The 15147-nt window shown below is 41.1% G+C and overlaps 1 protein-coding gene across 17 annotated transcripts in view; it reads right to left on the bottom strand.

Annotated features, from left to right (window-relative positions):
* The window catches only part of rbfox1 (RNA binding fox-1 homolog 1), a 352975-nt gene that overhangs the window by 82833 nt on the left and 254995 nt on the right, over window positions 1–15147 (bottom strand). Inside the window, exon 1 of one of the 17 annotated variants that reach the window (XM_074657309.1) lies at window positions 3835–3969. The exons of 15 other annotated variants lie outside the window; for them this stretch is intronic. In XM_074657309.1, the coding sequence (XP_074513410.1) occupies window positions 3835–3873 (39 nt within the window). In that variant the 5' untranslated portion in view covers window positions 3874–3969. Of the gene's footprint in view, window positions 1–3398; window positions 3616–3834; window positions 3970–15147 lie in introns of those variants that run through there. One more of the 17 variants, XM_074657316.1, reaches the window with a different exon arrangement.

The following is a 15147-nucleotide window of genomic DNA, read 5'->3' as shown; positions in this document are numbered from 1 at the left end:
AGAGGCAAAGTCACTCGCAGCATTTCGCTAAAAGAAAACTCAATAAAATAGACTGCAATGATAATGATTTTGCCACTGTCTTTCTTTGAATATCTGGCTGTTTGTCTCCGACCAGTCTGATTGCTCGTGTTTCTTCCTCTGCCTGACCTATTTTAAGCGATGTTGTCGTCCTCCCAGATCTCAGCGATCACTTTGTTGAGTAGGCCTACAATGTAAAACCTGACTTGTTACGAACTGTAGCTTTCCTCTCGGGCAAAGTTTAAAAAACTGGCTAAAAGCTATAGCCACTGCTGTTCTTGTTTATATAATGTGATGTACTACAATCCATAATTTTGTATTGTATATGTCTTGTTCTGTTTGTTTAGTGTTGTTCGTCATTGTGTATGTTTAAATTGTGAAATGAAGGGATTGCAGATAAACATTTGTTTTAAAAAAAATAATAGAATTTTGGGGGGGAAATACATAGACATAAACATAGGTTTGCATAATGACTAGAAGCAGGGGGGAAAAAACAGCCTGTACATACAGTAGAACAAAACCGAAATGTTTCACTTTATTTGAATATATTCACTTCTTTAATTGCACCTAAGTTGCACTCATACCTAACTCTGGTGCAATACATCAAATGTCAACATTTAAAGATCAGCAGAAGCTGGTCAAAAGGTCCTTCAAACTAAACAACAAAATAGATGTTGGAATTCCCTTCATAAACAATAAAACGTTTTTTTCTTCAATCTGTTCGACAACATTGTTTCTCAGAGCTTTCTGGCTTGGTTAGAGTTCAGTAAACATCTCTACTGGGTTCAGGTTAAAATGAGCACTTTTAAAGGTCAGAGAACGTTTGTTGTCATGGTTAAAAGAAGAACTACCTGCTGAAGGTTAGGAATCGAATAGCGGGGTAATACCGTAGATTAAAGAGCAACGGCACTCCCATTTGACCTCCTCTCTACATGGTTTTGTGGCTCTGACACCACTTCTACCTGTTTTCCTGTCCAACAAGCATCATAATTCATAGGGCTTTAGAGGTCATTCTCAGGTAAATGGATGCTGATGCTGTTATTTTTCTTGGGAGGGCAGTCTCAAGATAATATGAGCCAAATCAAGTCATCCTGGCAGACTTTTGTAAGTCTTTTCTGGGTGTCAAAGTCTGTTTTCCCAACTAATAGTGTTTCCTGTAGAACTCTGGGTTAGGGTTGAGGTTAGGTTGTGGTTAGAAGTTTCAGAAATAAATGGTTGGTATTGGAGCTTATTGGGTTCAGGTTAAGGTAAGGGGGAAAAACAAATCAATGAAGAAACAGACTTTATCACAACAACAGTAACTAGAATGGCATCATCCACGTGTATTTTTGTTTATGTTGAGATCAGCTGTACGTAGTGGAGCATCGTAAAACACTCCATTCAAACTGGACAGAAACAAAATAAAACTCACCTAAACCGTCGTTTTACTCTTTCCGACAATCGCCGAGTGTGCTTTGGTCGAACTCAACTGTAATTTCACAGAGGTTAATGTGAAAAAATGCCGGATCTACAGTCCACCCCACACCTCCCGCTCTCTCTCCGGATCACGGTCCGGATCGCCATCAAAATCTAATGGATTGTTCATTGTGCCATACCCTACCCCTCCAAAAAATTTCATTAAAATCCATAGTGGTCTTTTGGAGTAATCCTGCTAACAGACAAACCAACAAACCAACAAACAAACCAACGCCGGTGAAAACATAACCTCCTTCCTAGGCCTTCGGCCTTGGCGGAGGTAACAAACCATACCGCAGGTCAGCGAGGGCTCTGTCTGAGGGAAATACAGAGAGGGAATTTCTTACGATAACGACTGTAACATTGGACGATACCCACTTGATTTGTCTAACTTCTGAAGCCTCATATAGAGAGCTGTCAAGTCAAGAGGTTGCTTCCTGTCCAGCCTCTGTTCCACTGGCTTCTGTAACTCAATACAATCTCTCATTCAGCTTTTTGCTCACTCTAGAGCAAGTGTTTGGTTTGTCTGTTCTGGGCTACTGTCGTAACATGGCTGACTCCATGAAGAGGACCCGCCCTCTATGTAGATATGAAGGGCTCATTCTAAGCTAACGGAAACACAACAATTCTTAGTTTAGGGTTAATGGTAAAATAAACTTGCATTTATATAGCACCTTCATAGTCGTCCAACCACTCAAAGCGCTTTACGCTACACGTCAGCATTCACCCATTTACACTTTCATTCAGGCACTGATGGCAGAGGCTGCCGATTCAAGGCGTGATTCACACACGGTACTCATTCAGGGTACTCATTCACACACCGATGGCACAGCCTTCGGGAGCAATTTGGGGTTCAGCATCTCGCTCAAGGACACTTCGACATGCGGACTGGGGATCGAACCACCGACCTTCCGATCAGTGGGCGACCTGCTCTACCTCCCCAGGTTATTATACACTGATGAAAACATAGGTGTGAACACTATACTATTCCATTTCTGTACATAGATTCCCCCTAAATACAATCCTGTCTCCTACAAAATGATGTTCCCATACAACTTAAGTAAAAAATCAATTACATGGGCTTAAAATAACTATGAAATTGAAACAAAACACAACAAAACTATTTGGTTAGCTGTAGTAAAAAAAAAAAACAATGATTAAAATAAGTGAACATTGACTTTTAGTTTCACACGGGACATGAACAGCGTTCTACTGGGCAAAGTCTGGAGTTTGTTTGACACATCCACTATCCCGACTTCCTCCCTACACGGGACTATCATTACAAACATACATACGTAACTTATATAGCCTATTTGTGATATGTCAAAAACAAACATAATCTGCAACAAAATACCCTCATAACCGAATTCACAATGACGTTTTGTTGTACGGGGAATGTAATTTTTAGGGGACAGGGCTGCCTAAATCCTACACACTGCTCCTTTAAAGGCCACAAAAAAAAGATTGTTAAGTATATTAATCAAGCCATACGCTCTGTTCCAAGGCTGTATTTTTGTTCTTAGTGTATGCCAATGGGATTTTAAATTATTTTTTTTCTTACTTCTGGAACAGAACCTGGAGGTTCCGGTTTCACATCGGCTGTCTCCCGTCTTTTACAATGGAGTCTAGCTAGGAAGGAATGGATCCCCTCGTGGCCGATATGGACAGGTGTAACGATTTCAGCAATATAACTCTCTCCACGTACATACATTTGAGTATTGTAATAAGACACTTTCAAAAATCTGAACCTATTTCTTAAGCTAACTCACACAATACAATACAATATACCAAATGACAACATGTATGTTTAATTTTGTACATGCTCCCTTACAAATTAAATTTAAAAAAAATAGTAATATTTGTCTTCCTCCTTCCTTCATATTGGATTTCTCCCTTTTCCTTTCGCTGCTGAACAAACAACAAACCTTTTTTCAGCTCGCAGGGTTTCTTGGTTTCTTTTCCAAAACAAAGCTGCAGCTCCTCTCTCTCTCTGTCTCTCTCTCTCTCTCTCTCTCTGTCTCTCTCTCTCTCTCTCTCTCTCTCACTCTCTCTAATGCGTAAATTCATCGACTGTTGCCATCATCTACCATAGATGAGGATGAAAGAAAAATGAGGTAGAAAGAAGGAGACACGCACATAAGCAGAGCACGTAGCCCTGACAACCCACATGTACCGCATACTGTATACACGCACACACACACACAGTCATAAGCACACAGACAATACACAAAAGGAGCATGCAGCATGCTGCCTTCTGCAGTCACAGCACAAGTGTGGAGCGAGAGAGCCAGTGCAGAGAGCGACAATGAGGAGAGAGACAGAGAGAGATGGAGGAAAAACAGAGTGTATTCTCAGAAGTACCTGCTCTACCATCTTGCCTTTGCCTTCCTCCGTGCACATCCAGCTGCGCTGTAAAGTCCAGCCCGCCAGTGACTGCCTACAGCTAGCATCAATTATGGATGGCTTTGTGTGTGTGTGTGTGTGTGTGTGTGTAGTGGGGGAATGAGCAGAAGGAGGAGGAGGAGGAGGAGGTGCCACTGTGAATGAAAGTAGCATTCCCCAAAAATCTTTTCACCACGCTCTTCTCTCTCACAATCCTTCCCCTCTGCTCAGTTTGTACCGTTTGTCCCCCCTGTTCTCTCTCGGGGTGGACTGTGTGGGTCAACACAGGACTTTCACCAAGGAGACCGCAGTTCATATCCCATGTCAAAACCACAAGTCAATGTTGACTTATTTTAACGTTACATTAAACGTTTAAAGTGGCAGTAGGCAGTATATTTTTGGCATCATTGGGGAAAAAATTCCATAACAACCTTTCAGCATATTGTAATTCAAGTGTTCTGAGAGAAAACTAGACTTCTGCTCCTCCTCATGGCTCTGTTTTCAGACTTTAAAAAGTCTAAATCTGACAGGAGACTTTGACCAATCACAGGTCATTTCAGAGAGAGAGCGTTCCTATTGGCTGTGCTCCGGTCATGTGATTGGAACTTGGCGTTCCTTCACCAGATTTCACAATGGCGGCGGCGTCACAAACTTTCTCATTTTACAGCTAAACAGTACACTACAAGATGATTCTGAAAACATCTGAGGAGAGAAATAGGCATTAACGTAACAGAATATTGATTCATATTTGATCAGCGCTGCCTAGTTTGACCGTTTGGTCGGAGTTCGCGAGTGATTGACAGCCGGCTCTCATAGACGGCAGCTGGACAGCAGACCTCAGATCAGCTCTTACTGCTTGTTTTCCTCCGGTCTGTGAAATCTTACAGATGCCGTTAGGAGCACCGGAGGACACAAAGGAACATGATTTTTTTATCAGTTTACCTGTTATATTTTCTACTGTCACGATATTGCGACTGTTTTAATCCATTTTTAATCATATTTGCTCCAATCTCGCTTACTTCAGCTTTAATGTTACGTATGTAATAAGTTAACTTATTTTCAACCTGACCACGATGTTTTATTAAACCAAGTAGTTTTGTTGCATTTTTGTTTTGTCTTGTTCCAGTTCACAACGTTAATATTAGATTTAAAACTCCGATTGTAGTCTGAGAGAAAAATAATTTCCCTCGAAAAGTAATTCAATTCAGTTTAGTTGTATGGGAACGTAATTGGGCCTCATGCAGCAACATTCTCTTCAATTTCTCTTATATTTTCTCTGACTCAAATGAGAATTATTTTTTGAAAATAAAATTTAAACTGTCATACTCTTCACAACTTCTCAACATCCTTTCATCGTTTGATCCGCCACATGCAAAAATGATCCATTCAATTATAAAAATATGTCATGCATACATGTGTATTCCATAAATATCTATGACATGGTGTTGCATACTGTGAGGAGGTACAATCAGTTGTTCTTTCCCTGGGCTACAGCAGGGTTTGTTTTTTGGCATCATTTTGTGGAAATTCTCTGTTCACTGTATATGACTTCACATGAAAGCTCAAAAGTGAATTTTCTATTTATAAAACATGTAAAACATTGCTACACAAATATACTTATTGTATAAACACACATATACTGTACATGTCCCGTTTTTGTGTACTACAGTATTGTAAAGAATTGACTTTTCCCAGTAAACTTGGACCCACTGTTTAAATGGGAATGTAAAAAGCTCTGTGCGATACACATTCAGCATTCAGCTGGACAAAACTAACATTCTTGTATAGTACAGTAAGCAGTCAGTGTCAATAAAACAGAGATTTGCATATAAGAAACATGTCCAGGGTTGACTGTCATGGTGAAAAAACATCTAAACATTTTGACTAGTACGGCTCACACCATGACAAAACAACTTTTCATTTTGGTGGCGCTGGCCAGTTTACTGACACAATAACTCGGTTTAGAAGCATGAATGAGATCTTTTGGGTGAGTAACTACCTTTTTTTAGACATGCAATAGAGTTGTGATGTCCACATGGAACAGTTGTGACAGTTGCACTTACAGTTTCGAAAATGTTAAGACTGTTTCGAAAAATGAGCCAAAGTGATCGAGATAAACAGTAAATTACTTTTAAGAGATAAAAATAAGAGAAGTCAACTCCGGATGCACCAAACCCAAGGCCTATGGAAAGGAGGCTGGGACACGCGTCATCAATGCGTCATATCTTTGGGGGTACAACACATGCGCAGTAAAATCTGGCCTGCACTCGCCGAAATTGAGCCAATAGCAACGCACGACCGCGTTATACCCCATACCCAAAGACCCATGTCTGCCCGTGACCCAGCCTCCTTTCCATAGGCCTTGACCAAACTTAACCATAACCATCGACCAGATAGATAGATAGATAGATAGATAGCAAATCGTGGATACGAACAAAAATAAGAGTAAATTTGTTCGTATATCGCTTCTTGCATGAGGCCGATGGTTGAGTCAGGCCTTACCACCCAACATCAGTGCATCGATAAGTTCAATTAGTCTCAAAACCTGTGCACAAAAAAACCTGGCACGTGCACATGCTACGAGCACACATAAATCAATTCTTGCGAGGGAGCATTTCTGCTCTCTGAGCGCACAAAACAGCGACTAGCTTGACCCTACCTACGCACTCGCAACTGCTCAATGCTCGCTCACTCGTCAAGTTGACTTTGAAGGCGGGGATGGAATAGACGGTGGCTGATGTCTCCGCTCCTTTGATTGGTTTCTTTGAACACTGACCATGACGTTTGATCGGCTGTTTGGTTTGATCACTGACAGAGTCCAAGACGGGCAGTTGCCTGAGATAACAACCACTTTCACAAGGGCCGTCATGTCGGAGCAAGTAAGCCTAAGTCTTACACTAAGTTAACATCTTTGAGAGATTGCATTATGATATAGTTTGACGGTATTGATCTTGTTTTCTGTATGCACTACAATACTCTTAGCCAGCTAAATATTTGAAATTAGAAAAGTTAACAGCGCCTTCCTAAACTTTGCCACATGCCTCACACAAGTGAAGTATAAAAGCATGGTTTAGCTCTTAGGCCTCATCCACACTGGGAACGTCAGGAGCGCGTGCGTCACGTGGCGGCTGCTTGATTCACGCGTCGGGTGTTCACACCAGCTGCTGCTGTCAGCTCTTTCTTTCTACATAGAGTTTGCCTTTCATAATGGCAATTTCATTTCATTATAAATGTCATTTATATTTATTTTAGACAGAGAAAGGTTAAGAAACGTGTGGTGATTTGTAAATAATAAACTGGGAAAAAAGAGTTTGGAAACTTGTGTTTGGTGGATTATTTCTCTGTTGTTGCAATGCTAATTGGCATTGTATTTTACATCGTTGGAAAGCCTGTTTATTTACCTTCACAATGATGTCCAACTTGTAAGGATCACGCATTTGTGGGATGAGCAGCACAGCTGATTATGTGGGTAGCGCCCAAGAAAAATTTGCCAAACAATGACCATTAGCATTGTAACAACAGAGAAATAATCCACCAAACACAAGTTTCCAAACTTTTTTTTCCCAGTTTACATTGAGTAAATGGTCTTTCAGGCACCTCAGAAAACAAACAAAAAAAAGAGAGTGAGAGAGAGAGAGACATCAGCCACTGTCTATTCCAGTTTTAAGAAAAAGAAAAGAAAAGAATGTTATTCACAAAACTATACCGGTTTATTTTTTTGTTCTTTTTCTTATTTCCCAACACAAATAACTTGCCACATATTCAGATTATAAAACATCTATTCTTGCCAAAATCAAGCAGCAAAGAGAACCCCACTTTACTTTTCTCATCAAATAAACTCATGCTTTATTTTCTGTGCCCTATTGACAATGATAATCATTTTAGTGGCTGGTCCATGGCCTCCAGCCCTCTTATGTAATGCCCCTCTCTTTCTGAGATAATACATCAGTCTAAGCCTTTCTGTGGTTCTGTGGCTTTCATAGAAAGGCCTATCAGTCAACTATGAATCACAGAACAGAGAAAGAAAGAAAGAAATGAGACACACACACACACACACACACACACACACACACACACACACACACACACAGCCTTCCAACTGTTTGATCGCCCAGGCACACAGAGAGAGACAGGGAGCGCGAGGAAGGACAAGCTGGCGAGATGTGGACGGACGAGTTCCGGCCAGGTGTGTGTGAGTGTGTGTGTGTGTGTGTGTGTGTGTGTCCTGGTCATGTAGTTGACAGATGGTTTGGGATGTGAGGCAGGGTGTGACCATAGCAACACCAGGCAGGATGAGCACACACACACATACACACACTGAAAAATGCACACACACAACCACAACACCGCTGGGCTGGCTGGTCCAGTCGTCAGTCAGGACTCGATGCCAGACACTCATTCGGCTGTTCGTTCATTCATTTATTGAGACAGAATTTCATCTCAGTCGTGAGTCGGCCAGGCTCCCACCACCAGTTACAACATGTATTTATATAGATTGTTGTGTACTGAATCCCACAGTGAAAACTATTTTTAAGGTCTACCCATCAGATATTTGCATTTCAAGTTCCATTGTATATTTTTGGTTGGCATATATTTACAGAGAGCAGGCGCCACTGTAAAGTCAATTCATGAATCATAACCAGGGGTACACTGTCTTTGGCAGGCTCGGGGAGTAACGGAACACCTAATGTGAAAAAATGACACGAGTCTCTCACAATGTCTCACAGATGTTTTTACTGGGTGGAAATTTCGCCATTGTTACCTCCGCCAAGGCCAAACGCCTAGGAAGGAGGTTATGTTTTCACCGGCGTTGGTTTGTTGGTGTGTTTGTTTGTTTGTTTGTTTGTCTGTTAGCAGGAATTCTCCAAAAGTCCGAGATGGATTTGAATGAAATGTTTTGGAGGGGTGGGGTGTGGCACAATGCACCACCCATTACATTTTGGTGACGAACCGGATCATGATCCAGCTTCAGGATTTTTTTTTTTTAATAACTCCGCTCAGCTTGTGCATTAACACCACACCCACCAGTTCATATATGCATTTTCATATTGCACATAACAAACCTGAGTGGGAACGCCAGAAATTAGAAAAAAGTATTTGAAAAACAATATTGCAAAAAAAAGTTTGGACACTTGGCTGGGGTTTAAAAGTTGATGTATCGGTAAAACAGAAACAAATAAATCATGACATACATGAAGCATGTGACTTAAATGTCCGCAGAAGCTTCTGCTCCACTGGATGGATGAAAAATGGCGGAAGACAAAAACATCAGATCTGTGTGGAGAGATGAGACTGTAACCTTCCTCAAATTAATTCATGAAACAAACAGAAATGTCATAATTCCACATGGTTTTCCATCGTTTGAGCTTTTACTTTTAGTTACGACATCTCGTAGCAATGGTTTAATGGCACTGGACTGGACACCGCCACCAGCTGTCTGCTCATGCCCCAGACATCCAGTAGTGGATGGAAATGTTAACCAATATTCTGAAGTGACACCTAAATGTTTATTTTCCCAAAATATGATACATATGATACTACAATTTTCATAATTAAACACCATTAAAAGGTCCCATATTGTAAAAAGTGAGATTTTCACGTCTTTTATATTATAAAGGTTGAAGTGCTACATAAATACTGTGAAAGTATCAAAATACTCAAACCATGGAGAAATACACACAGCCTGTATTCAGAAACTGTGAGTTTGAAACAAGCTGTCAGGATTTCTGTCCATTTGTGATGTCATAAATATACAATATTTCGACCATTTCACAGTTCTAAATGTAAACATTCTAAATGTATCCCAGTTTATTTCCGGTTGCAGTGTATGTGAAAGACATCAGCTGACAGGAAGTAAACATGGACCCGAGCTGTTGCCTAGCAATGCAATTCCTTTGCATTCCGTTGAAATGTCCTAAAATGGAGCGTTTCAGACAGAGGGTAAATACAGGCATATTCAGGCAGACAGTATGAGGAAAATAAAGTTTATTTATTTAACATTACAGCATGTAAACATGTTTTAGTTTAAATGTAAAATACAAGAATGAAACTGAAAATTAGCACAATAGGGGACCTTTAAATATATCCATCAGATTTCAGTCCTGTTGATTTGTAACCCGTGGTTACTGGTGGTAATGGTAGGTGTGTTTAAGTTTTCCTTGTTCCAGGTTATAAATGAAATGACATTTGGAATTAAGTTTCCATCGATGACAAATCCCCATCTGCCACACTGTCACTCTTTATTAATCCAGTTAAGTTTTCTACAAGAACTGCAGGCTATAATTAAGGCGTGTTTGTGTGAGGTGTGTCAGAAGAAGAACGTGTGTGATTCTTAACTTGCACATATATTGCTTTGTACTTGTATGTGTGTGTGTCTTTGTAACTTTTGAGGACTGGCATATGTCACCGTTAACAGCAGCTTCTCGATTCTGGTGTGTTAACGCTTGTTCATTTGCCTAACAAGCGTACAGATGTTGTTTTGTTGTCAGGATCAATGTTTGCACTTTGTAGTAACTGGAAGCCATTACACTGGCACATACAGCGAGCTGAGAGAGAGCGAGTGGTAGTGAAAACACAGATGATGGCTCGGTAATATAGACCCATCTGTTAGGCTGTTGTCATTGGGAGAGAGGTGTTTTGTTTTTTATCTCACACACAAAACTGTGAACAGTCCTGATAAATCATGTCATGTAATAGTCTTTTATGTATGTATATGTTATGGCCAAGGGATATAACATTTCACAACTCTTTTAAGATTCAATGAATCATGATTTTAAAAACACTACATCATTCAGAGGTTTATAGACTCGTGTCCAAATGACAACGCTTGTCATTGCCTTCCAAACCGACCGATATGAGTATTTTGTTGGGTACATCTTACAGAATCAAAATCATATGTCAATGACACAACTTGCCTTGCAACTTCAGTTTTATCTTTTTACCACCGCAAAGGCTAAGGGCCTTGAAGGAGATTATGTTTTCACCGGCGTTGGTTTGTCTGTCTGTCCGTCTGTCTGTTAGCAGGATTACTCCAAAAGTTCGCGATTGATTTGAATGAAATTTTTTTGGAGGGGTGGGGTGTAGCACAATGAACAATGCATTAGATTTTGGTGGCGATGCGGATCATGATTCGGATTCAGGAATGTTTTTAAGGATTCCGATCAGCCTGAGCATTAAAACCACAGGGTACAACACATACGCAGTGATGACGCGTGACCCCGACTTCTTCCTTCTGAGAGCAGAAAGATACGTGTGTGGATGTGTGGCGACACTTAAAAGCGGTAGATGACGGGATGAGAGACAACGTAGTGTAATGTCGTACAGACATAACAAGGCTGCTTAATGAGAGAGGCATCCGCCGATACGTTACACGGAAACACACCGTGTTAATAACAAGCCAACCACCTCACGAGAAATATTCATTAAAACGTACTCTAAGATTCGCAGGATTTTCCTGAAACTGCGTCCAATAATTGCTATTTTTTTTGTGTTCCACAAAATCACATTTCAGTTTATACAATTATATTAATTATAGCATGTCATAGAATTGTACTTTATTGGAAATCTCCTCCGCCTTTCACTTCCTCTAAGTGGATTCAAGATAGAGATTTGTTTCAACAAACTGGAGAAAATCCAATTTTGTTTCAAAGGTTCATATAACAACCTTTAGACAAAATGGTTAATAGCCTTTTTAAATATATATACATACGTCATTTGTATTTGCTCTTTGGTAGTGCAGTGGAAAAGGAACAAGGGGCACTAATATAGTGTTATTTTACATTTACATGTGATGACTTTTAAACATCAGTAGAACTAAATAAACAGAGGAGTCCCACCAGTAGCAGGAGGTTGACAGAATGGAACAAAAAGGCACCAGACCAGCTCCCACACACCGCTGACCAGCTCTCCAAAGCCGGCTGCATCCCTCAGGGACAAGTTCCCGCCCCGCAGGATAAGCCCGGTCTCACCAAATGGCGTATGAATGACACAGCAATTTGTCAGTCATTTTGCGTGTAATAACAACGGCGTTCTTGCTTTTTGGCGTGTCATGTGTATGCCATGTAATTTGCACTGACTGCAATGTAACCACATCAACGTGAATACGCTCAGAGCTAGTGATGTAGAATAAAAAGTGAGAGAGACTGCTGAAGGTGGGCGGGAGTGGAGTGGAGGTGGATGAAGTTACATTTGTGATGTCTTTTCCGTACATACGTTACATTGTTTACGTACATACAGGAAATAAACTGGGACACATTTAGAATGTTTACATTTAAAACTTTGAAATGGTCTAAACATTGTAGATTTGTGACATCACAAATGGACAAAAATCCTGACGGCTTGTTTCAAAAGCTCATTTTCCAAATACGGGCTATGTGTATTTCTCTGTGGATTAAGCGTCTTGATACTTTTACAGTATTTATATTGAACTTAAACCTGCTTTATAATATAAAAGCCATGAAAATGTCACTTTTTACAATATGGGACCTTTAACATAGCCGCTACCGTTTCACGGTAACAACGTGGCGTTAAATGACAGGCGAAAAGCCTAAAAGTGCGTTATCATGACACGCGGATTGTCTTAAAATGATGTGCTATTTATACACCTTCCCATGAGATCATGTTGGCAGGATGCAGTGGCTCTCTTTCTGCTCCATTTCATCAAACCAGCCTTTCTCTCCTGAATCAGCAGAATGGAGGGGTGACGGTGAAGAATGTGGTAGAGAACCGACTTGTTTTTTTTTTCTCCTGCAAGAGAAAATACAATATGGTGATGTAACGTTCGGTCGTGCTGCCCTGTTACCGGAAATGTTACACAAGTTTTGCAAGGCTAGCCGAATGGAAATGCAATATATGATAGATATGTTTGTATATAGAGCCATTCCCATAGTACAATATTAATAATACTGCATAACAAGTCAGTCAGTTTTGTCCACTCGGTGGCTGACATGTTTTCCTCTCATACCTCAGGACGTGGCTCAAGTTGATCTCAGTCCGTTCAGAATGTGTGGGCTGTGTTTTCAAGGTTCATTTCACCCGTTTAGAATTTGATTTCTGACAGAGCAGCCCTGCCATAAACTGTGACGTGACCTTGGCTGACTGCAACAACCGCCATGCAGATGAGCCCTGAACACGCCCACGCACACACTTTGCACAATAGGCTCTACGGGCTGTGTTGTACGTGTGTTTGAGACTGAATGCCCGTGGTGTATTTCGCTTGGGTTATTTGAGGTATGTCACCCACCAAGTATACTTCATCTATTCACTCATTCATTCTCCAGTCACACAGACAGACCCTACTGGGGACATCATACTGTCACTCTGTGTGAGAGTGAGCGAGTGTGTACTGCATGTCATTAAAGTCCGACCGCAGATCGCAGTTTGTCATTCTTAATTGCAGTCAAACTGATGTCATAGAGACTTTTTTAATTCATTGTCATTTTTTTTTTTTATCCAGAAATGCTACTTTAACCCCCAAGCCTCTGAGTGGGTATTTCTGTATGTGTGTGTGTGTGTGTTTGATTGACAACTCAGCCGGCAGGGGCATGTAAACAAACTTGCACGGCTAATTGCAACTTATGTTGAGACCTCACCGTGTGAAATGAACAAAGAGTGGCCTGTAAGGTCGGAAGCTTTAACAGAGTCCTACATGGGAAAGGAAAAGCCTAGACCAGGGGTCTGCAACCTGTGGCTCCGGAGCCACATAGCCCATCTCCAGCGGCTCACTGTGGAATTTTAAAAAAAATGAGTGGAAATGAATAACTGTTTTTTGTTTACATTTTCAATTTTATTTATCATTGTTGTACGTCTAATGTAGAATGAAGACGGAGTATTAGGGCCACTTTGAGGGAAAAAAATTAATTTGAGATTTTGAGAATAAAGTCATAATATTACGAGAGTAAAGTCACAGGTTTACCAGAAAAAAAGTCTATCCATCCATCCATCTTCAACCGCTTATCCGGGGTCGGGTCGCGGGGGCAACAGCTCCAGCAGGGGACCCCAAACTTCCCTTTCCCGGGCCACATTAACCAGCTCTGACTGGGGGATCCCGAGGCGTTCATAGGCCAGAGTAGAGATATAATCTCTCCACCTAGTCCTGGGTCTTCCCCGTGGTCTCCTCCCAGCTGGTCGTGCCTGGAACACCTCCCAAGGGAGGCGCCCAGGAGGCATCCGTGCTAGATGCCCGAACCACCTCAACTGGCTCCTTTCGACGCAAAGGAGCAAGGACTCTACTCCGAGTCCCTCACGGATGACTGAGCTTCTTACCCTATCTCTAAGGGAGACGCCAGCCACCCTCCTGAGGAAACCCATTTCGGCCGCTTGCACCCGCGACCTCGTTCTTTCAGTCATGACCCAACCCTCATGACCATAGGTGAGAGTAGGAACGAAGATTGACCGGTAGATCGAGAGCTTTGCCTTCCGGCTCAGCTCTCTTTTCGTCACAACGGTGCGGTAAAGCGAATGCAATACCGCCCCTGCTGCTCCGATTCTCCGACCAATCTCACGTTCCATCGTCCCCTCACTCGCGAACAAGACCCCGAGATACTTAAACTCCTTCACTTGGGGTAAGGACTCATTCCCTACCCGGAGTAGGCAATCCATCGGTTTCCTGCTGAGAACCATAGCCTCAGATTTAGAGGTGCTGATTCTCATCCCGACTGCGTCACACTCGGCTGCGAACCGATCCAGTGAGTGCTGGAGGTCGCAGACCGATGATGCCAACAGGACCACATCATCTGCAAAAAGCAGCGATGAGATCCTCAGCACACCGATCTGCAAACCCTCCTCCACCCGACTACGCAGAAAAAAAGTCTAGTATTATCATAATAAAGTCATAATATTATAAAGTACAAATTTTACGTGTTATTTTCTTTTTTTCTCATAAAGTTATGATTTTATTCTCGTAATGTTGCGACTTTTTTTCTCTCAAAGTTATGACTTTATTATCGTAATATTAAGATTTTTTTTCTCGTAAAATTATGACTTTAATCTCGTAATATTACGACTTTTTTTCTCGTAAAGTTATGACTTTATTCTCATAATATTACGACTTTTTTTCTTGTAAAGTTCTGACTTTATTCTCGTAATGTTACGACTTTTTTTCTCGTAATATTATGACTTTATTCTGTAAATCTCAGATGTTTTTTCCCTCACTGTGGCCCTAATACTCTGTAGTACATTTGCACTTTGGCCCTCACTGCATTAGACTTATATACTATATACTTAGACTATAAACTGTGTTACCTTCATCAAAATGATCAAATGTTTTGCGGCTCCAGACAGATTTTTTTTCTC

Source organism: Sebastes fasciatus, chromosome 13 (assembly GCF_043250625.1).
Source record: "Sebastes fasciatus isolate fSebFas1 chromosome 13, fSebFas1.pri, whole genome shotgun sequence".
Lineage (NCBI taxonomy): Eukaryota > Metazoa > Chordata > Actinopteri > Perciformes > Sebastidae > Sebastes > Sebastes fasciatus.
This window is presented reverse-complemented; position numbering and strand designations above follow the sequence as displayed.